The sequence below is a fragment of the Gastrolobium bilobum genome, unplaced genomic scaffold, assembly GCF_033153095.1.
Source record: "Gastrolobium bilobum isolate Gb01-03AN ecotype WA unplaced genomic scaffold, APGP_CSIRO_Gbil_v1 utg39213, whole genome shotgun sequence".
Lineage (NCBI taxonomy): Eukaryota > Viridiplantae > Streptophyta > Magnoliopsida > Fabales > Fabaceae > Gastrolobium > Gastrolobium bilobum.
Genome location: NW_026897470.1, coordinates 62,852 through 86,979, shown reverse-complemented (window position 1 = coordinate 86,979; position 24,128 = coordinate 62,852). Strand labels below are relative to the sequence as shown.

General features: G+C 34.3%; 2 protein-coding genes across 5 annotated transcripts; one reads left to right on the top strand and one right to left on the bottom strand.

Annotated features, from left to right (window-relative positions):
- The first annotated feature begins 5,033 nt into the window (after positions 1–5,033).
- Positions 5,034–19,903, top strand: LOC133307155 (protein ANTHESIS POMOTING FACTOR 1). 4 transcript variants are annotated; one of them, XM_061507602.1, is made up of 10 exons: positions 5,034–5,216; positions 6,080–6,180; positions 7,132–7,241; positions 7,341–7,407; positions 7,617–7,716; positions 8,041–8,157; positions 8,233–8,274; positions 8,474–8,555; positions 17,789–17,838; positions 19,466–19,903. In XM_061507602.1, exons 1-10 carry the CDS (start codon positions 5,139–5,141, stop codon positions 19,649–19,651), a joined length of 933 nt encoding a protein of 310 aa, XP_061363586.1. In that variant the 5' UTR covers positions 5,034–5,138; the 3' UTR covers positions 19,652–19,903. The 4 variants fall into 4 exon arrangements, with proteins under 4 accessions (XP_061363586.1, XP_061363585.1, XP_061363584.1 ...); XM_061507601.1 differs by having other exon boundaries at positions 8,233–8,370; positions 17,795–17,838; XM_061507600.1 differs by having other exon boundaries at positions 8,233–8,370.
- Positions 19,904–20,609: 706 nt separating this feature from the next.
- Positions 20,610–21,235, bottom strand: LOC133307143 (oleosin Ara h 10.0101-like). The gene has a single exon (XM_061507580.1). The coding sequence runs from the start codon at positions 21,165–21,167 to the stop codon at positions 20,610–20,612; it is 558 nt and encodes a 185-aa protein (XP_061363564.1). The 5' UTR covers positions 21,168–21,235.
- Positions 21,236–24,128: the final 2,893 nt, after the last annotated feature.

The window sequence follows — 24,128 nt, the reverse complement described above, 5'->3', positions numbered from 1 at the left end:
AGTTAAAGTCTTATTCTTGCGCTCGACAACACCATTTGGTTGGGGAGACTAAGGAGCAATGGTTTCAAGTATTATGTCCTCTGAAGCAAAAAATTCCTTAAACCTTGTCATTATGTATTCTCTTCCTTTATCACTCCTAAATCTCTTAATTTTCAAGTTGAGTTGATTTTTTACTCTTGACTTAAAAATCTTGAACATTTCAAAAGCTTCATATTTCGATTTCAACAAATTGACATGACAATATCTAGAAAAACAGTCTATGAATATTATTAAGTACTTCTAACCACCTCTAGTAACATAATTTCTAAAGTCACAGAGGTCATAATTTGTATAAGCTCAAGAAGTTATGTGTTTTTGGAAACCGACTTAAAAGGTTTTGTAGTGATCTTAATTTGTAAACATACTTCACATTTGTCAAATCGAATAGAGGCACCCAATGGAATATTATGAGTTTTAGCTAGATGTTGCATTTTCTTGTAGTTCACATGTCCAAGTCTATCATGTAACAATTTTGGATCAATCAAAGTTTAACTCACATGGTTTATGCTCTCAGTATCTAAACTCAACCTATACATACCATTAACCTTGAACATATAACCAAAATAACATGAGTTAACAGATAAAGTTACTCTGTCATTCATAGTTGAAAAGGCATATCAGCTTTCTTAAGCAAATTCATAGAAATCAAATTCTTTTTAAGTAAATGTACTACTCTAACTTGTTTTAAAGTTATTAATTTATCTAAAGAAAAAACCAAATTTGCAGTTCCAATATGAGTCACATTTGCCTCATCACCACTGCAATTAACTGAATTAACTGAATTCGTATTAAATTTGTTCCTTATGTTCTCAAGTTTATTTAACTGAATTCCTATTAAATTTGCATTCAAAGAACTTTTCTGCTACGAGAGTTTTGGAGAGCCAAGCACTCAAGTGATTTCATATTTTTTTCATCGCCTTATATTCACTACAAGTCATAGCTAGATGAAGATTTAGAGAATTTAGCAAGTAATCCCTACAACAATCTTTATCTTTGTTCTATTGATATTCATCCACATTTTTCAACTGTAGATGCAAAATCATTTAATACATTATGGAATATTTCATATTTTTATGCCAAATTGAACATGTAATTTTCTACCATAAAATTCAATAACATCAAATGATTGTGGCTTTAGAATATCATAAGAATTACATTTAGTCATTTATAATCAGAGCTAAAAGTTAGAAAGAGTGACTTTATAGTCCACGAACTTCAAAGATTCTAATTTTGTCAAACTGCTATGTAGAGTTGGAATTTTTCAAAAGAGACTCCAAAAACAGATTCAAAGCGCCCAAAAACCTTAAGATGGACTACCTTTGTTGCTGGAAACTCACTAGAATATTCCCCAGTTATTAAAATTTGCAAGAAAGTGTACCAGAAACTTCAGATCGCCATATCTCCTTCGTCCGATCTCTGTTTAAGGTGAGTGACCACTCAAAACAATCGTCTCGACGAGTAGAAAAAGCCCAATAGATTTCACTTTCTGAAACTGGCTAAAATTTCTGGGATATGGACTGAAAGGTTGCAACTGCAGTATCTTCAAACTCAAATCCTGAAAAATCCTTCCGTCGAATTACGAAAGTGATTTAAAATGAGTCTTTCTCGATGAGATCTTCGAATAGACAACTTACTTGCTCAAATCCAACACATGAAGCTAATATTTCAAGATTGTTAGAGGTAATGAGTTTGAGAGAGAAGGGTTTAGAGGTGTTTGAAAGAGACATCAAGTTTAGAGTGCTCAACGGTGTTACCTCCAGCTTAAGAAACCCTAGAGATAATGCAAGTTATTGGGCTCTAATCTATATGAACCTAAATAAACATGCTTTCACCTATTAGGCTTGTATGTGAACATACTATTGAACTATATAATTAATATATCCAATAGTATTGAGTTTAAACATGGTGAGACGTCTTTCACAATTATCAACTATCGTATCCTTACACTTTGGAATATGGTACGAGTAAAATCACTAGAAGGTTCAATGCTTGCAATAATCTCATCAATTATATATAGGGAAAAGTTCAACAAAAACCCCTATGGTTTCTCTTATGATTTTTTTTTTACCCCTATAGTATTTTTTCGATCCAGTCCACTTTCTAACATTGTTAAAAATAAAATTAGAGTATCTATTTTGCCCCTATAAAAAGAATCACTACTATACTATTACTATCTATTAATGTGTTCCTACTCACCTTTGTCAACTTCTTGAGATGAAAATTTTAGTGTAATATATATATTTTTTATCCAACTTCACAATAAATTATATATTGTTAATTTATTATAATACTAAGGCAAATAATCAAATGTATATTACATGTTCCAACCCTTAACACCATCAAAATATGTAGAATTTAACTTAAATTAAACTATTTCTACCTTAACTCAATCGACCCCTCATTTATTTGAATTTTGTTAGATTTTCCTGTTTTTTTTTGTCAATGCACTTCTCATCTGTTCGTATTTGCTCATTGCTTTGCATGTAATGTTGGTGAGTATTGTGTAGTAATAGACCAATCTACTCTTTAATATATTAGTATTTTTTTCAACATTTTTTTCTTTGTTATTGTCTGACATTTTTTTTTTAATTTTTGAACCCAGTATAAAAATATATTGGCATATAAATTGATTAATTAAATAATCTTTAATTTTATTTATTAAATTTATGATATTAATTCATTTATCAAAACTCAAATCAAATCAATTTTATTAAAGATATATAAATTTATAAGAAGAAAAATAATAGTTCTAAGTTAAGCATTCGTTCTTGTTAACAATGTTGTGAATATTATCTTATTGGACGATCAAAATTAGTTGCTAACTTTTAGTTTTTATTGTAATTTTTTCTCTCAACCTCGTTGGGATGAAAAGTTTTTTGATAATTTGGTATAAATTTTAAAAAAAAATCAGAGTTGGATGAGAATAAAACAACATTCATGTATAAATTTTTTTATCTCTACAATGATTCTTTTTATAAGATTAAAATGAATAGTTTAATTTAATTTTTAACAGAGTAAAAAAAATGCGCCAGATGAAAACAATTATAGGGAGATAAATGATAAAAATATAACCACAGGGTGATAAATGTGAACTGAAATTCCGAAACATGTCTGACAATGAAAGTGATCCGGATAAAATATAGGCCCAATCAAAGCCCCATAAGGAAAGCTCAAGCCCTTCCGAAGCACAAGGAACAAGCATTGACGCGATGCTCACATCGCGGTGTTCCAGACGCGATATCCCCATCGCGACATACAGGATGCGATGGTCTCATCGCGGCACACAAGACTCGATTCTCATATCGCGCATGAAACCTTCTAAGAGAGGTAAACGTAAGGCTCAAGGTAACTCCACCGCGCCTTAGCTCCATCAAACAACGAACAGCTCCAGCTTGCCTCAAATCTACTACTAGACCCTCTGGAAGATAAGGCTACATAGGTCCCCTAAATAACTTGCAGCCCAAGGATGGCCACTCAAAAGCCAAGACGCCTCAACTAAGGCGGCATCCCAGTTACTATATAAACACACGATATATCACCAAGGTACGATCATCCTTTACTTTAACAAGATAACACATATGCCTCTGATATTAACTTAAGCATCAGAGTGTCTTCGCAGGTACCCCCATTTAGTGCAACGTGCCAACGTGAAGGACAAAACTCAAGATCAGTCCGACAACAATACTAGGCCCAGGCCAACAACGACGTAAAGTGATTCAACCATGTATGATTGGGCTCTATACATATAGGCCAGTCCATACTGAATCTGGTCCGATCAGAAAGAATTTCGGAGAGGATTGTTTTATCAATCAAATAATTTTTGTTTGCAAAACTAATATAATTACATCATGTGAGAAAATTCTAATTATTTATAATTAAACCAATGGTGATAATTTTATCATTTTGTATTTCAATATTTTTTTTTCTCATCTTTCACTATCATTATTTTATCCAAAAATAGTTAAAATATGAGAGGATTTATTGTCAAATTACCATCATTGGATTTTACCAAGTGGTATATTTAAATTCCTTAAGGGGCAGTTTGGTACACGGATTTTTTTCGAATTTTCGGGAAACTGAATTTTTTTAAATTTAAATTTTCAGATATTATCGTAAAGTGAATGTAAATATCATATTTTTGAAAATCGAGAATCCCGAACAAATAAAAATTTCTCCTGTACCAAACGCTCCCTAAACTGAAAATAAAATTCCTTTCCATAAAATATGAATAAATTTACACGTCCTGAATTTTATGATCATAGCAAATTGAAATTTTATTTCCAAATTTATATATATATATATACAAATATATATATATATATGTATATATTAATAAGTATTTAACAACTTCCAAGTTATACTTCAAGTCAAGTTTGATTCTACCTTTTAGATAATAAATAATATAAATTTATACTTAAAATTTAATTTATATTGAGTATTCTTTGATGAATTCGTTCAAATTTGCATTTTTTTTTGGTAGGGATTCAAATTTGCATTTAAAGTATTCTGATAAAATTATTTATTTATTTTCAATAAATTTGATAAATTCATTTATAATATTATAGTATAAAAAACCAATTCTCAATTCAAATTAGATTAAATTAAATTCATATTTTTAACTCAAATGATAAAATATCAAAATCTATTTAATTGCAGGTATTGTAGACATTCGATTTTCACCCTAGCTATTTTTCAATTTTTACATTTATTTTATAAAAAAAATCCCCCGATTTACTTCCATTCTTCTCGCATGATTAGGTTTAGTAACAATGAAATTTCATTTTTTTTTCGGTTTATTTTATTTAATTTTCCTCCAAATTCATCTAATCTGATGTTGTACACAACAATCGCAATTAATCCTAATTGCTCCAATCAAAATCTACGCTTAATTAAGTAAATAATAAATACTACATTATCATATCTCTGGCATTAATTTAAGATTTTCAGGATCAAAATAGATTACTAATTCCTAAATAAGACATAAAAGGCATGAATATCACAACCTCTCCGACCCCAAGTAAAACAAACTGTGAAAGAAGACAGCTTTTGATTGTTTTGTTCCTCTGCTACTTCCTTTCTGCTATCTCTTTGATTCTGTGATGATGACTGCGTCCCTTGAAGAGCTTGATGACGATACGGTGCGCAGCATGTCCATAGGAGCGGTTTTCTCCGACTTTGTAATTCCTCTTTTTCTTTTCTTTTCCCGTTTAATTTCATGTTTCTATGTTTTAATTCAGTACCCTTACAGTGTTGCTTGGCCACCCTTGTGCTTCTTATTGTTAAGGAAAAATTGGTTCTATTTTAGGGTCAATTAATCTATGTGGGCACCCTTAGAGTTCTGTTATTCATCAATTTATTGTCTTTAATAAAGGGTATTGCTCTGAGTGCCATAGATATTGTTAATTTGATTGTGGTCACTTCAATTAGAGCTTTATGAAGTCTTCTTTTTTAAACAAAAATGTGTTACAATCTCTTCTTTTCTGCTCACTTTGGAATTGAATAATTTGTATCTGGTGTCAAAAAAAGAAGGGGGAAGGGGGGAAGAGAGAAGATATGGTAATTTTTTGTTGTTGGGTATATTGTCTAAAATCCTAATGAACTCGATTAATCCGGTTTTGGATTTGAGCCTCTCCACCATACTCACAAGTTGCGATTGGGTGAAGATATGGTAATTTTATGTCTGCTGAGGTGTGATTATTATCATTCTGAATGTAGCACTACTGTATTAGTCAGAGAAGAATTTGTTTGAACTTTATTGTCCTTGCTCTTGCTGAGTAAATTATTCAGGTTAACCTTTTACTTTCAGAAAAACCAATGGGAATGATGGCTTAAAAGTCAGAGAAGAATTTCATTATTTTGAAGTGTGGGAAATTTGAAATTATTTAAAAGTTGAATATTTTTCACAACCAATCCCTTTGTCCCTTTTAATTATGTCCCATCAATTTGTGATGTCACCTTTGATCTTGTTCTTGGCATGGGAATGATGGCTTCATTGTAAATGTGTCTTCTTTTTAAGGTTCATTTATCTTCATATTTTCAGGGTGGGAAGATATATTCGCTTGATTTCCATCGTAAGGATGATTTACTTGTCACAGCTAGTGAGGATGACTCGGTGCGGCTCTATGACATTGCTAATGCTAAGTGAGTTAACTGTTACATGGAAGAAGAGAATCTATGCTTTAGAATATTAATCTAGAATCAAGTAGTTGGTGATAATTGTGGACATGGTATGCTTGTCTTTGTCTTTCTTTTAATTGTTAACCATTTGGTAGGTCTTAGTCTTAGCATTATGATATGCTTGTGTCTTGTGCTGCTATTAGTATTACATATGCCCTTAACTCATGGTGGGTGTTTTTATTTCCATTTTTCTTTTGGAAAGAGGTTTGCTAGTTGATAGTAAAAGTGAAGTGTATAATGCTCATTTGTTTTTTTTGACTGAAGCAGTCTGGTTTTATCTTATCCTGACATACTACTATGTTCTTGAACATCTAGTATAAACTTTTGCAAATGGCTGTAGTGGTTGCTGATGTGATGCACTAGAAAGGAGTCATAAAGGGTTATTATCAACAAAGTGTTATTGACACTTGCTTTTGCATAAAGCTACTGTTTGATAATTAATATATCTGTAATGTAATTTTAATTAATTTAGCTGTTTTATCAATAAGAGTTAGGATGTTAGCCATGATGATTTTAGAGATCTAAGGAACTTCAAACTTACGACCCTCTTACAATAATCTCTTCTGGCTTGAAGCACTTCATACGTTATAATGTTGAGAAGTCATCTAGATTAATAAAATCAGAAAGAAAGAAAAAGCTCTGCAAAGTTAAATTATGAATTCTGAAGGCTAAACTATTCAATCGTATCAATTCTTAAGTTTTTTTATTGTAGCCTGGAAAGAAATTTGTTTTATTGCTGAAGTTTAATTGGTTAATACTAATTTTTTGGCCATCATTAACTAGACCAATCAAGGTCTTTTATTCGGGGAAATGGTTTGTCAAATAAATGATAGAGTTTACAAGATTTACTTCATAAATGAATATTTTTTTTCTAAGCATTTAGGCATGTATAAAGCATTTTACCATGAATTCCAGGTTGTTGAAAACCACTTATCATAAGAAACATGGGACTGATCGTATATGTTTTACTCATCACCCAAGCTCTGTTATATGTTCTTCAAGGTACAATTTGGAGTCTAGTGGAGGTGAGCTTCTCTATATGATGACAATTTGATTTGACATAATTTTGAATGACTACAAATTACGACTGCAAATATTGACTTCTTTTTCTTTGTGTGTGCCAGAATCATTGCGGTATTTATCGATGTATGATAACCGCTACCTACGGTATTTCAAAGGGCATAAACAGAGGTTTGAACATAATTTTTTGACTGAATTTTCTACCTTGCAGAAGTAAACTCTCCCTTCTCCCACCCTTTTTAACCCTCATAACCATTAAGAGCTAAGAAAGATAATTTTTATAAGATTAGGACAATAGTTTGTTAATGATTCTGAGCATGTCAATTCCTTTGTTATACATGATTGTATTGCTGATTTCTTTTCTATGCCTTGCTTTACAGAGTTGTTTCTCTCTGCATGTCTCCGATCAATGATAGCTTCATGTCTGGTTCTTTAGACCACAGTGTCAGGATATGGGATCTTCGTGTAAATGCTTGCCAGGTATGTATTTTTCTCCTGGTGAGGGAGTGGGGTGGGGCTTGATTTAATGTAATTACGTAACTTTATAGGGCCAATTAAAAGAATATCTAGATTCTTAGTTATAGTAGTGAAGAAACTATATAGTACGCTGTAGTACAGGGAGTACTAATTAAACTATATACAAAAGAAGCTACTATTTCTACATATGCTTCTTGTCAGAAATCACCTGATATAATAGCATTCAGTTATAGTTGAGCTTCAAAAGATTTAAACTTTCACATTACATCAAGGAAAAATATTAAGAGAGACAAAATTATGATTTATGCTCACTGTTATAGTTTTCAGGGAATCTTACGTCTACGCGGTAGACCTGCTGTTGCTTATGACCAACAAGGCTTGGTATTTGCTGTAGCAATGGAAGGCGGAGCTATTAAATTGTTTGATTCACGTTCTTATGACAAGGTTCTTATCTTTAATCTTTCTCTAGCCTTTGCTTTTCATTATTTCAAAACTTTGACATTTCTCTTGCTAGTGTAGGGTCCCTTTGACACCTTTCTAGTTGGTGGTGACACAGCTGAGGTTTGTGATATCAAATTCAGCAATGATGGAAAATCAATGCTTCTGACTACTACTAATAACAATATTTATGTTCTTGATGCATATGCAGGGGAGAAGGTTAATCTCTTTGATAATCAAAGCTTCTGCATTATATTTTCCTTATGCAATTTATTTTGTTCAAAATATGCAGAAGTTGATGGTTTTCTATCTTCTTGTACAGCGCTATGGGTTTAGTTTGGAACCATCTCCTGGTACCACTATAGAGGCTACATTTACCCCAGACGGGAAGTATGTGGTAGCAGGTATCACATTTCTTTACAATTTTTGTTTTTAAACTTTTTCATTTCACTGCATCACTTCGTGGTTATATTTAGTTGCTGATATGCACAAAAACCCACTGGAAGTGTGTTTAATATATACTATATTATTTTCTGTTAAAATATTATGTTATTAGTTTTAGGGCTTGACCTAATTATATTTACAAAAGGGAGCATTAGGTCTGGGCATCGTATAACATCCTATCAATCATATATTTATAAAGCCGTCTTTCCTATATCAGCAACATTTTCATATGATGATTATAGAAGCATTGGAAAATGTATTTAGAATGGACTTGTTTTCTCACTTCGTAATACATTTTTCTTTATAAAATGTAGCATAGTTATCAAATCACCATTCAAATTGTGAATTGATAGGATAGTTTTTTAGATAATTTGTTAATCACAAAACGTATTGAATCAAATTATCTCAGCTTCCCAAGGTCTTTAATTTCGGATTCAGCTGTCAACCTTTCTTGTAGTATATGTTTCTCAACTAGTTCCTACCAATTATAATGATGTCATCAACATAGACAAGAAGAATAGTGAGATTTTCCTTTTTTTGAATGTTTGGTAAAGAGAGTGGTCTCTCTGACTCTACTCGTATCCCAAGAACACCATAACCTTTTAAACCTTCCAAACCATGCTAAGGGAAATTGCTTCAGCCCATAAAGGGCCTTCTTTAACCCGTATACTTTATTTTCACCATTTTTCGAATCGAATCTAGTGTGATTTCCATATAAACCTCCTATTCCAACTCACTATGAAGGAAATCATACTTCACACCAAACTAGTTTAATTCTCATTCAAAGTGAGCGGCTAGCGATAATAGGATTCTTAGAGTATTCATTTTGGCCATTGCAGTAAATGTTTCCTGATAATCAATGCAATACGACTATTTGTGGCCTTTACAAATTAACCTTGCCTTATACCTATCAAGTGTATCGTCTCAGCAATACTTGAGTGAATAGATCCATCTGCACCCTATTGCTTTCTTTTCTCTTTGCATTCTAACAATTGCCACTTTTTATTCTTCTCCAACGCACTGTCTTATCTTTTTATGCATGGCTTAAACCCTTTTTGTTTCTCAATGCTTCCAGAACTGATAATGGGATTCTATTGGAATCAAGGGCAGAAATAAAACTCTTGTGCTACATTGAAAGGTTTTTAGAAGAGACAAATTGAGAGATTGGGTACTGGGTACAAGACCTTTTCCCTTTCTTTTGGGTAATGGTTAAGTCATCCTAATGAAAATTATAATCACATAAAGGAATATTTATTGTGCTAGGCTTAGAAACAGAGGAAGTTGTGTCCTCAGTACTTATTGTTGGTTCAAACATTGGTTGTTGTCGTCAGATCAATTTGGGATTTATCCTCCTCCAATACCCCAATTTAGGTGTACTCGCTTTCAGTTGATTGATAATAGATTTGTCTACTCACTATGAAGAGTAGGCACAGGCTTCGGGGTTGACTGAGACATGTGCATATGTAAGTTGGACTCAGACTTAAAGAACTCAGATGAAACTTTTGGAATCTTCACTCCCCGAAGATGAGGATGAGTTGGAAAAAGACTCATCTTTATAAGAGGTAACATTAACATCTATGAAACAAAATGACGGTTTCTCAGAGGATGATAACATGTTTTCCTTTTTGTCAAGGGATTACCCTAAGAAGACACTAAATAGCTCGAGGATCAAGTTTGTTGCGATGTTGTTTATGAATATGAACAGAGACAACACACTCAAAGACTCAAGATGTCAGACTTTGCATAATAGGAACATATGGAAAAAAGAGGTTATGTGGTGTATAGGACTTATATTGCCAAGGATACTAAAAGATAACCAATTGATCGAATATACTACACTTAAAACAACTTCTCCCTAATAAAAGTTGGGAATGGATGTTTAGAACAATAATGCTTTGGTTTCTTGAAACAGCTAAAGATTCTTTTCTTTTGCAACCCTATTCTGTTGAGGGGTATCGACACATGTGAACTCATGAATCTTTCCATCATTCTTAATATACTTAGAGAGTCAGTGATTGGCATACTTAGTACCATTATCATACTGCAACCTTTAAATGTTTTTGCCAAATTTTGTCTGAACCATGTGATTGAATTGGATAAACAATCGTTATATGTAAAATTTGTCTCAATAAAAAAAAGGTTGCCTAAGTACAATCATCAATATCAAAACTCGCAACTGATGTATGGAATCCATCAACGATGGCTATAGAATGGATTTGTGAGGTTGGTTTATAAGACTAAAAATCATTAGAGAGACAAATCATATGGTCGGCTGCACTAGAGTCAATGACCCATGATTTTGTAGAGGTAATGCAAGGAGCAATAAAAAAATGATAGCATAAGTTCTTACTGTCATAGCAAGAGAACTGGTGCCAGAGGTCTTAATGAGAGGATCTACATGGGTCTTGAATCGCTCCAACTCATCCTTGTAAATTATATTAATAGGAATTTCATTAGTCTCATTAGAAGCCTCCCCTGGAGTTGTTGTGACTTGGGAATTCAAATAGGCATGGCCTCTTTTGGTTTCTTTAAAGCATCAATCTTATTTAGAACCTCTTGCTTTCCAAGAAGACGAAAACAAGTCTCCTCGGTGTGAACAAATTTCTTAAAATGGCTACACCAGCATCCCTATCTGTTGGGTCTAGAAAAGGTGGAGGGAGAACCCTGTTTAGTGTATTTGGCTGTTGTCATGGTAGACCCACTAGTGGGCTTCACATCTAGCATGACTTCCTCCAACTCTTTTCTACCCGAACACTGCAAAACACTTTAGAAAGGGAAGACAACTTCTCCTTACCTAGAATCTGATCCTGAATAGAGCCATAGAGATTAGCTAAACTCAAATATCCAATCTTATTCAACAAACACGATAAAGGTGCCCACCCTTAGTGTTTGGCTTCTGGTGGTGGGCCCCATCTAGGGCCAGCAAACCCAAACACTATAAAGGTGCAAATTAAAGGTTGCTAAGAAGGCGACACCCACACTAAAGGTGACAATTACAATGAAGGCAGACTTAGAATTTTTTGGAAGCTAAGACTCCATAGATTGGGATGTCATTTTATTATCAAGCAATGTATCGTTTCTATCCTTGTTGACTGAATTTGATTTGAAAAGAGATCCGTATTATCTCATACATGTTTCTTTGAATAAAATTATGGGAGCTGATGGGTATAGATTAATTGAAATGTGTATGTTGTGCATCTGCATTAAGGAACAAAAAGTTACTTTCTATGCTACTAGTTAATACTCTACTAGTTAATAAAATCATTCCCAGATTTATTCATTGTTGTCCATAGAAATGGACTAATTTAAAGCAAAGGAAAAGAAACGCAAAAGTATAGAATGTGTTCAATGAATTATCAGTATAAGAATCAGACAACAAATCAATCCATAAATGATCATACTTATGTGAAAAATAACAGTTTAAGAACAAACATCCAACTAAGCAAGTCTTGAAAGCAAGCAAATCATAAAACCGCAGTATGAGATCTATCAATCGCACATAGCAACTGAATTTCAACACACCCCTCACTAGAGATATCAAGTCACTCATCACTCAACTATCTAAGGGGTAAGTGTTTCATTCAAACCTTCATTGAATCAATACTTCTATAGGCTTGATCATATTCTCACTTTCCACAATTAATTAACATGCACAAAAGATCAAGAGGTCTTTATTCAGGTTGTAATGGGGCTTGGCTAAAGGAAGGATAAATAAGAGAAAACTAGCTAAAGCATTGGAACATAGATAGATCATGGTAAAGTGTAAACACTTAAACAAACAATCATTTTTCTCCCTCTTTCCTCCTTTTTCTTTTTCAACACTTTTGTTTTTTTCTGTATTTTTCTTTTTCAACTCCCAATACTTTTCTTTTAAATTTTCATTTTCTATATTTTTCAGCACTTTTATTTGCATAAAATAAAAAGTAATTACTTTTATTTTTCACCATTTTCCAACCTTTGCTTTTGCTCAATTCACCTAACTTCCTTTTTCACCATTTAGAATTACATGATATAGTACTCATGTTATACCCTACCATGAAATTTCTATAATCCAATCCTATTTAAGGTAGATGTGGCTAAATAAAACTATAGGTTATTAAGAAAAGAAAAGGCCTAGGCTCAAAGGGCTAAACAAAGGATATCATAATGGTTAGCTTTTTAGTTAAGTAGCTAAAACAATAAAATGCCTCAATCATTTCAAACATGCATGTAAACAACCATTTTAAGGAGAAACAAAGCAAGTTCTAGAAGTATTTTCAACATTGAAGTGCACACTGAAAAGATTTTTCTGTTTATGCTCAAAACCTCACGGCTATAGGTGTGCAATTCAGTTAATTATGCTCTTTCTCAATCACTCATACTGTAATTTTAATATTCCTGCTAACTCTTATACTTTCTCAATCAATGCTTATTCACAAAAATAAAATATACTCTAAGTCATCATATAATGGATTAATTTCACTGACTAATTCTTAATTAATTTAGCATTGGTATAATCTAATTATTATCAGTAAATCAGACAAAGAAGAGAAAATTAAAAAAAATTAAAATTAAGAGAAGTAAAAAGAAGGTTCCCTGTTTATCTGAAAAATATTTGAAGTTCTACGCATCTTCACAAGGAAATCTGACTGCTACTGTATATGGCAATGCTCCCCATTTCCAGATTTAAATTTTTGCTGTCCTCAGCAATAACTGCACATTTAAAAATAAGGAGCACATAATAATATTAAAAACAAGCAGTAATATAAGAAATTCATCAAATATATATCACCATGAAGATCAGAAGTTAAAACTAAAATAACACAAAAGAAATGAAAACAAAAACTAAATGCAGCAAAATAAAATAAAAGCATAAATCCGTTGAGTTGTCTCCCAACAAGCGCTTGTTTAACGTCATTAGCTTGACATTGCAGCTTCATTGGTCATGGTGGCTTATAGCTGGAGTTCAAAGGTGTTGCCATCCCTTTTATCATAAATTGTGCTTTGCCGTAGTAGTACCCTCGTGCATATGGGCGAGAAGGTTTGGCCTCAAGAACTCTGAAATTAGTCTTGATATGTTTTTCCTTGCTCTTGGGCTTTTCCACCTTCACATTCAGCTTGCAACTCTCATCTGGCTTATGATCTTTCTTGTCTTCCTCCTCGGCCTTCTTTTCCTCAATAAAGAAAACATCCTCTGGTTGATCTGTAGGTGGTGGAGTTTCTTTTTCAAATATTTTGAGAATAACACTTTCTCCTTCCACCCTTAAGATCAATTCACCCTTAGGCACATAAATTAGCGCTCCAGAGGTCGTTCAGAAAGGTCTCTCGAAGATCATGGGAAAGTCTCGTCCTCCTCAATATCCAAGATAACTAAGTCCATCGGAAGTATGAACTTATCCACTTTAACTAGTATGTCCTCTATAACTCCATAAGCTTGCGTGGTGGAGCGATCGACTAGTTGCAGTATCATCCTGGTCGGCCTTATCTCGTGATTCCCAGCTTCTTCATTATAGATAATGGCATGACATTTATACTGGCGCCAAGATCACATAGGACCTTATCTACTGTTATTGAGCCAATCGTGCATGGGATACTGAAACTCCCGGGATCTTTTAATTTCAGAGGCAAATTCTTTTGCATGATTGCACTGCATTCCTCTGTCAAGATAGTGGATCCTTCTGCTATGAGCTTCCTCTTTTTGGTCAGGATCTCTTTTAGAAACATAGCATATGATGACATTTTCTCTAAAGCTTTCGCAAAGGGGATATTGATGTGCAACTTCTTAAAAATCTCTACGAATTTAGAGAATCGCTTCTTCTGCTCAAGTTGCTTGATCCTTTGCGGATATGGAGCTTTAATATAGGGGTTATCCCCAAGAGATTTTTATCCTTTCTTCTAAAGAAGGTTTTTTTTTTCTCCTCCGTGGGGTCTCATTTAACGATCCACAATAATGATGACATCCTTATCTATAGGTTCATCTGCTTTCTCTTCAGCAGGCTTTTCCTTATCCACATCTTTTTCACAACTTGGTCCAGCTATAGGCTTTTCCACAGGTTGATTTACTATCCTACTCCTTGTAGTGATGGTATTGCAATGCTCTATGGAGTTAACAATCGTATCACTAGGAAAGGTGCCTGGAGGCCTCTCAGCCATCTGTCTGGCAAGCTGACCAATCTAATTTTTCAGGTTCTTAATAGATGTTTTTTGATTCTTGAGAGATGCTACTGCTGTCTGAGCCAATTTTTCTGTAGTTATTTCCCATGCGATGGGTTGAGGAGAAGGTTATACTGGTTGAATTCCCATATTAGCTTGTTGTGGTGCCCCCTTGATTATATGAAAGCGCGGGATGGTTCCTCCAGCCAGAATAATAAGTGTTGTTGTAAGGATTGTTCTCCCTGCATTGGTCGTACCAAAGAGAATTCACATAAGCTGGGTTTATAGTAATCGTGGCCTCACAATTATCGGCACTATGAGGTCTGTCACAAGTGTCGCAAACGATAGGAAACTGAGAGTTAACTGCAGAAATTTGATTCTGGCTAAAAAGATTCACAAGCGACTCTAGCCTTTGATCCATCTTGTCTTGCTTGGCTAACATGGCGTCATATCCTTCCAGCTGCATGATTCCCCTCTTGGGTTATGCTGGTATGACCTCAGTGTCCTCAGCTAACATCTTTTCAATTAATTCCACAGCTCTGGTGGTTGTGATTTCTGATAAACTTCCTCCAGCTGCAGTGTTGAGCAATATCTTATAGTTCACTGAAATTCCTTTATAGAAAATGCGAACCTTTTCACCGTTAGAAACACATATTGTGGGCACCTTCTCATGAGCTCTTTAAATCTTCCCCAAGCGATGCATAGAGATTCTCCTTCAAGCTGTTTGAAGTTGTCAATATGATCTTTTGAAATTTTACTATAAGGTCTTCCCACGTAGTGATGTTGTTTGGAGGTTGCAGTTCTAACCAAGTCTGTGCTCGTCTTTTCAAAGAAAAAGGAAATAATTGTAAGTGAATTGCCTCTTGAGGTACTCTATTTGCCTTTATCAGATTGCACAACTGCAAGAAATATGAGATGTGCTGATTTGGATCTCCAGTTTGGCTTCCCTTAAATTGTTTGTGCTGAATCAAGTTCAAGAAGGAAGCCTTGAATTCAAAATTGTTGGCCGGAATGTTTGGCCTTACAATACTCGCAACAGAATGCGATAAATTGGGGTTCATGTATTGCCCCATTAGCTCATTCGGCAGATTTGGTGGATCTTGATTATTCTCGGACATGACAGGTTCTTCAGCAGGACTGGAACTCGATGCTTCTTGTATCTTCTTCGCGGATGTACGCTTCCTATTGCTTCTTTCTAATCGTCCTAACTCCGGTTCGTACTGTAAGTCACTAGGGTTAACAGTGCCTTGCTGATGCATAAACCAGAGAAGCTAAGGCTAAGTGGGCCCAACTAACGGAAACCACTAAACTAACAGAAATTAAAAATAAAATAATAATAATAAAAAATGATCCAATCTATGATTTAATAAAATTAATGTTGATAAAAATCAATATCCGGCAACGGCGCCAGAAACTTGTTGTGACTTCGACAAGTACACCGGTCGTACAAGTAATATAGTGAAAAATAAGTGGGATTGTCGTTTCCACGCGGATTGATGTATCAAGCAATAATTTATCTATGTTATCAAAGTTGGATCGATTGCGAAAGGTTTTCTTCAGAATATTTCAAATTAATTAAAACAGAATTTCAAAGAAAATATTTTTAGTTTTTAATATTAAGAACCAAAAACAATAAACAAGAACGCAAGAACTCAATTAAAGACAAGCGTAGCTAGGTATTCGACTTCCCCAACGGTTTTCCTAACGAGTCTAATTTTTCATGCAATTAACATTCACGATCAATTATTAACAATCCTTTCTAATTTGACTGAATCCTCAATCCCTTGGTGGTTTCAGTTCTTTACTCTATTCCAAGGCTCTAATCTCTTAGGGACTTTTTCTAAAGTAAGCTTTAGGGTCAAGAATTATGCATCATAGAATTTATAAGACTATTCCTAGAGCATACAAACTCTAGCAATTAATCAAACGGAATCAAGAAAGCAATATTCCTATTGACATGCAAGATTCTAATGCCCATTCAAGATTGACCAGATCATAAACGAGACTAGGAATTTAAAACAGATTAATTGCATAATTGAAACATGAAAAAAATTACAAGAAGGATTAGACAGCGTTCAGGAACCCATTAGTTCCATCTTGCCCTAACTACATAAAAAGAACTAACCTAACATGTTCAAGAAAACAAGAACAATAGATAAAAGAAAAAGATAATTAAAGATGATCCTCGGTGAAACTTTGAGTTCTTCTTCTTCCTTCTCCTTTCCAAGAGCTCTCCTTTGTTTCCTATCTAGGTCTCTCTGGCTGCGTGAATCTCTCAAAAGCCCTAATTGCGTCTCTTTTAAAGAAATAAAATTGGGCTTTTAATTTGGACCAGGTTTGTTACCGAGCTGCTCAGCGAGAAAATTCGACGGGCTCGCTTACATTGCTCGCTGAAGCAAGCTTGAGAGTGAGGGAATGCGAATTAGAAGAACGTCCTCGTCGAGCTTGCTCGCTCGAGCGAGCGAGAATTAATTTTGATTAATTCTTTATTTTTCTTGATCCTTATCCTTTGCAATTGTCTTTATTCATCAGAATTCGTAATTTATTCCTTTAAACTTGAAACAATATGAAAGAGATCAGAATTATATCCAATTGTTGAAATCTTAATATCTTTTGCATTTATTAATTAATACTATATTCATAATCATATTAATCATTATTTAAGCTAATTTTGATCTTAAAAACATAGTATCTATGACACTCATCACTATCCAACTTGAAAAGAGATCCGTATTCTCTCATACATGTTTCTTTGAATAAAATTACGGGAACTGATGGGTATAGATTAATTGAAATGTGTATGCTGTGCATCTGCATTAAGGAACAAAAAGTTACTTTCTATGCTACTAGTTAATAATCTACATGGAATTAGGATTAAATTTCTTAATTTCTTTCCTTTATAATATTTAAGCTCACTAGTTGGTTGCTTATCTGGATTCAGGCATGCATTAGTAATTCATATTTGTGGTGGTGTCAAATTCCATCTTTCCTTTTTTTTTCCCCTTACCAATATATATTTACTCTCAGGATAGAAATTAAGCTTAATTTTGTTATGTCCAAGGCTCAGGAAGCGGAACCATGCATGCTTGGAGTGTTGAGATGAAAAATGAGGTATTCATCTATTTTATACTATAATATGATTCTACAATACTTTAAAATTTATTTTAATTCTTAAAAGATACTTTAAAATTACATCTCATATTATTGAGTAAGATGTCCAAACCATCAACTTTAGCTCATAGATGTAGACATGTCTATGGATGGATTACTGGAATAAATTGGGTTGTTCAATTTATTGCATTACTTTAGTGCGTAGCTGTTTTTGTGAAGCCCTTTTTTATTCTGATGGCTTAGTAAACCCAACTTGATGCTTAGAAACCAATTATTTTTTAGATTTTCCTGTTGCCAAGTATCTAGTTTGTTCAAGCATTACAGAAGACTATGTACTACTGAATACGTGAGTGTCCTCTAGACTAATGACAACTCTTCCCTTCTTACTGGGAATGCAAGTATAATTTTAAAATAAAAATAAAAATAAAAGATCCCTTATACTTTTAGCTGATGTGCAATTTATTCCCTGAATTTTGAAAGTGGTGACAAAAGCTCCTTAAATGTGCAAATAAAACCCCTCGAACTTAATGCGCAAAAAACTTCATCAGTTCATGAAACATTCACTCTATTAACAGAAAATTGTCACGTGTACTTTGTGTAATCCCATAATCACCATAAACTTCTGAGCAGCCGTTAAATCACTCATTCACATGGCTTCTTCGGTGAAAATTTCATGATTCTGTTCATCTGGTTTTGATTCAGATGACATCAATTTTTTCTTTTTTGAATGATTTTTTTGCTAGTGTTTATTTTAATCCAACATTAAGGGTTCTTGTGATTTCAAGTGAAGTACATGTGACATTTTTCCGTTAATGAAGTGGATGTCTAAGCGGAGTTTTTTTTTTTGTTTTGGTTAAAAACTGGCTATAATTTATCCTTGGATCACTGAAGACACATGATTTAGGAATAGAAAATGATCAATTAACAAGAAAGCAAATAATGAGATATAGGAAGCTCTACCAAAAAAACTCAAAATTAACGTTTGGATCACTGAAGACAGATATGATTAAGGCAGGAGTAACATGATGCCTTCTTTGGCTAACTATTTGAGATAATCAGAAGTGTGTTAACTTGTATCATCTGAATTGTTGTGCATTAATCCATTTGGTAAATGATATATTATTGTAATCATCTTAAAATATTATTGTAATCATCTTAATTTTATTGACTTAATTCCCTATATCACGTTTGCTGTTGACAATGTGTTCATGCTGTAATGTTCCAACTTTCTTTATAAGTTTACAGTTGCTTGTATAATGTATTGCACTTTTGAATATATGCCTTTATATGGATTGAGGATTGCTATGTATCTCCTTATACATTCAAAACATATACGCATTCATTATTCGATAAATAGCTTAGCATGAACATAAAGACATGAATTAAACGTTAAAATGGTAGCATGATTTCAGCCGGAAAAGGTGTTATTTGTGCATCTCTATATAGAATTTAATATTTCTCCGCAAATTGATCCACTTCTATTCAAAGACTTATATCTAAAAAATTAAATACGAGTAAAATCATCAACCAAAATTAAAAATCTAACTGTATAAAATAATAAAAAATAATCAATGATCCTAAGTTACCTGCGCAAAATATGAGCAACCTCTGGTTTTCTTCCCTGTAGGTGGCATGTTGGAGCAGCCATATTGGTGTGCCTTGGTGCCTGAAATGGGCCCCTCGCCGGGCCATGTTAGCTGCAGCCTCAACTGTTCTCACGTTTTGGATTCCCAATAACGATTCAAAGCTGAAAACTGAGTATGGTGGTACGGACGCTGAAGCTGGAGCTCAACCCCAACCACTTCTCCATTGAACTGAATACGCTCTTCCTCTCCCAAAATACAATTTTTGGTTGGTGCATCAAGAAATTAACTATGGTGTTGTGAATTTGGCTAGCTTCCTAGTTTGCTTAAATTTATATCAAAATTTTGAGGATGCGTTAAGATGTTGTCAATTGTAAATTCCATCATTGAATGTCATTTACTTCAAATTTCCAGCGACATTGAGTGTTCTTTAATAGTCAGACAAATTTAGTTTTTTTTTTTTTTTCCTTGTTATTTTTATATATGAGTAACAGTTAGACTTTAACATGCTAGACGTTTTAACAAGCTAATGTGGCCATTATGTTCTTTTCTGTCATCAAGAATTTAACAAATTTAATTCATTAACCCATATATAGTTCATTTCGACTATATATCAGTTAAATGTTTTATTGAAGAAAAGGAAAGAATTGGTTATCTAAAAAAGAAAAAGAAAAAAAAAAGGAAGGATTGGCACATTTATGTGCTTATAAACATTCTTTTTTCACCTAAAGCTTTTGGCTGATGTAAGTGGCACATCATATTTTTATGCTTCTTGGCTAGTGAGTGCAGCATTGTTGAAGTAATTTGATTTATGTAAGATTTACTGTGGTTCCTAAAAGGAATTTGAGCTTCTTGTGCGAAATGTTGAACCGAGGACGAGAGAGAAAGGGATTACATGAACCAACTTAAAACACCTTTCACATTGAATTCAACAATTTAAGTGAACAAGATACATAACACATTCCATTGCATCTACATACAGAGTAGTAGCAACCTAGCCAGACACACCAGACATAAATAACTTACTAGACTAGAAGACACAAATGAGCACATGCATAGTTTATTCTCCCACATAAAATAAACCCCATAACATGAAATCCCTTAATTTTCTCTCCTCACATTATTCATCTTGTTCTCCCACATAAACTCCATAACATGAAATCCACTATTTTTTGCTCCTCACATCATTCAGGTTGTTGTTGTTGTTGTTCTCTTTGTATCCTGAGCCTTAGACTGAATATCTTGCCCAACTTCCTTGGTCTTCTGCCCTACCTCCTTCGTCTTCTGCCCAACATAACCCGCCACGTCCGCCATGCGCCGCTTCGCCGAGTCCAGCTGCTCGGGCACCGTCCCTTGAGTCTGCCGGATGTAATTCATGAGCCAAGAGAACGAGGACAGCGCAGTCAGCCCACAAGCTCCGGAAGTCAAGAAGCCGGCCACAGCGAGACCGATGACAATGGTGGCCGGAAGCAAAACCGGACTGAAGAGGATGAAAAGTGGGGTAGTCACAGCCATCCCGGTAAGGGTTCCAGCAAGGGTAAGTCCGGCAAGTGCAAGCAGCGTGCCACCGACCGGAAGGCCGGCAATGACAGCAAGGATTTGAGAGGTTGATGGACCTTTCTCAGGGAAGAAGGTATTGTTATGGTTGCCACCTTCGTAACGCTGTTGTGTGTTGGCTCCGGTGTCATATCGGTGAGTTGTGTGGACTTGGATTTGCTGTGGTTGTGGTTGTGTACGCTCAGCCATGGTTGACGGTGTGATTGTGAATAGAGAGAATGGTGATATAGGTGATGAAAGCTTTTGCAAAGGGACTTGTAAACTAATACAATAGAATACTGAGAAAAGAAGCTAGTAAGAGATTCTTATGGTGTGTGAGGGTGAGGATGAGGTGGTGGTCTTTTATAGAAAAGTGGAGTTGCGGGGTGATGACACGTAGATGTTACATGGTGAGTAGGTGCTTTGCATGAGGAACATGTTTCAATATTGTATCGGTTGTAATATATGAGAATAAAGAGAGAGATATTCTTCCTATAAAAAATTCACTATGAATCCATTATTTTTCTAATTATTATTCGATCAGGAAGAGAGAATATTGAAAAAAAAATTAAAAAAAAAAAAAATAATGATCCAATTGGGCTTAGATAAGTATATAATGAATTAATAGAGAATTTTTTTGGGAATAAAAATACCTACCCTCGAGAATAAATAGATTCGCGTAAGTGGTAGAAAGAAAGCATTCAAACTTTGGTTTGGCGTGGCTTTTTCTGGACTGTGAATGAAGAAACTATTTGCCACGTTACTCTTACACTTTCTGTAGAATTGCTTTGTTGTGCGCAAAGCAAGGAAACAGTTGTGTCTTTGAGCTTGGTTATGCATGTGTATGTCTGTGGGTATCCAATGTGGTCATGCTCATAAACTAGAGGCGAAACGCTTTTAATTTTGGACGTGTGCTATGTTTTTAACCTTTTAATTGTAGGGAGAATATATATATGGGACTTAAATTGATTGTGCCGAAATTTAAAACTACACAAGCTTTTGACATCTCTAACAAGAGTCTTGCAATTTTAAATAGAGACTGAACCATTAAATTATGATCATACTTACTTAAAATCTGATATACAATGCAACAAGTACTTATAGAGAATTTTCCCGTTTACAGAATGATCATGTAAAAATAGAAAGCAGTTAACCCACTAACAAGAAAATGCCATATAACAATCCTAGGGTGATTTAAGTGATAATATGAGTCACTGAACCGACGAATTGTTAAAGAATAATAATAAATAAAGGTTCAAATTCTGGAGAGGATATTTGGAGCAGAGTTGATACATTAATTAGGATTAATCTTATACCTATGCAACTCCTTTTCTGACCCAGGATTAATCTTATACCCATGCGACCCATTTTCCGACCCAGATCGTGCAAATACCTGAAAAACATGACTCGTCCAAGCCATATTGCTATTGACGGTTTCAAAGAGAATATCTTGTAAATTAGAATAAAGAGAAAATATTCTTTTTGGTACTTATCAAATTTCTCGATGCCCTCTTTAGTCCATAGCAATAAAAAAGGTCATTTGTGGTCCCCAATTTTTTCAAATTAGGCACACGTTAGTCCTTCTGTTAGTGGGGCTCCAACGTAGTTATTAACATTTTTGACGTGGACCGTTAAGTTGCTAAGTCACAATGTCACAATCCACCCTTGACAAGTTGTTGAGTGTAGTTTAACACCACCATGCACTTAGGTGGTTGTCTTCTTATCTTCTGTTTGTTTAACACCACCGTGCACTTGCACCTTCCATTAAAAAAAAAAACAATTATAACAAAAGACAGATCTTGGAGAAGGAAGGGCAACGGTGGTAATGGAGTAATATTGTTACCTAACCACTGTTCTTGTTTTGTTGCAAAAAGAATAGTAATTCTAGTTGCTACGTACCCTTCTCACAAAAACTCACAAAAGTCAATGATGCACCGTTGCGAAATCGGCAAGTATACTGTTCGTTTCAAGTAATAAGAGTGATAAGTAAAGATCATTCCCTCGAGGATTAAGGCACCAAGTATTAATTTAACTATTCCCCTTAAGTTGGAAAAGAAAATTTGTTTGATTTGTGAAAGTGATTGATTGTTGGAATTTTAAAAACAGAATTTTTAAAAGCAATTAAATTCAAACACATGCAAGAATATCAAGAATGACAAGAAATTATGAGATTGAGTAAAAATTGTAAAAAGACGGTAGCCAGGATGCACTTCACCTCCGATCCTCCCTTATATTCCTATATTGTATTTTATAATTAACTAATTCGTTTGCTCAGACAATCCATGATTTCCCTATAAATTAGTTAAACCCTAATGTCTTAGTGATTTCAACCCTTTAACCCAATTAGAATCCTAGTATCTTAGTAATCCCTCTTGAATTAAGCATTAAGCAAATGAATTAAAAGTCTGCAATCTATGTAAGCCTATGTCTAGGTCATGCACAAATTGTTATTCTACTCTTGTCCAAACTAAAACCCCAATATGTCTATTGTGAGTTCTAACCTTCAAAGCCCTATAATTAGAGTGGTCAGTTCTAATCAGGATATGGAAAAATTAACACAAGCAGAATAAAACAAACTAACTAATTAACTTATACAAACAATACAAGAAATATAAAGAATTCACATTCGGTCCGTGATCCTAACTACAAAAAGAAATTAGCCAGACATATTCATGTCTGACTTAAACAAATTCAAATAATAAAAATTGTTCATAAACGAAAAAAGAAAAGAAGAAGAAGAAGGAAGCTCAATGGTCTTCAGTCTTCAATTCTGGTGGAATCTTGATCTCCACCGCGAGTCTTCAAGAATTCTCTCAATTCTCTGATCCTCACTATTCTCTCCAGCCAAAGATGATTGTCTCTGGGGTCTAAGTCTCTATTTATAGAGTTTGTGCCCTTTCCTAGAAATCTTGATCAAATCTTCATAATGTATCTTGGTCCAATCTTCTCAAATTTAGTCTGAGATATGTTGAAGAATTCTCGTACCTCCCACGCTACTGGCGTGGCTCCCGCGCTATCAGCGTGGGAGTTTTCTTCAAAGTACTGCAGGTTCACGCTACTAGCGTGGTTCCCCCGCTGTCAGCGTGGGAGTTTTGAATGGCTGGCGCTGCTAGCGCCAGTGCCACGCTAGTAGCATGGATGTTCTGCCTTGGAAAGTCCTTCTGGCGCTGC

Excerpts from the sequence above, each read along its gene's own strand:
- LOC133307155 (XM_061507600.1), top strand. The coding sequence starts at position 5,139 with ATGATGACTGCGTCCCTTGAAGAGCTTGATGACGATACGGTGCGCAGC. Across the intron at positions 6,181-7,131 it reads TATGACATTGCTAATGCTAA|GTTGTTGAAAACCACTTATC; the intron begins GTGAGTTAACTG and ends CATGAATTCCAG. Across the intron at positions 17,839-19,465 it reads GTGTTGAGATGAAAAATGAG|GTGGCATGTTGGAGCAGCCA; the intron begins GTATTCATCTAT and ends TCTTCCCTGTAG.
- LOC133307143 (XM_061507580.1), bottom strand. The coding sequence starts at position 21,167 with ATGGCTGAGCGTACACAACCACAACCACAGCAAATCCAAGTCCACACA.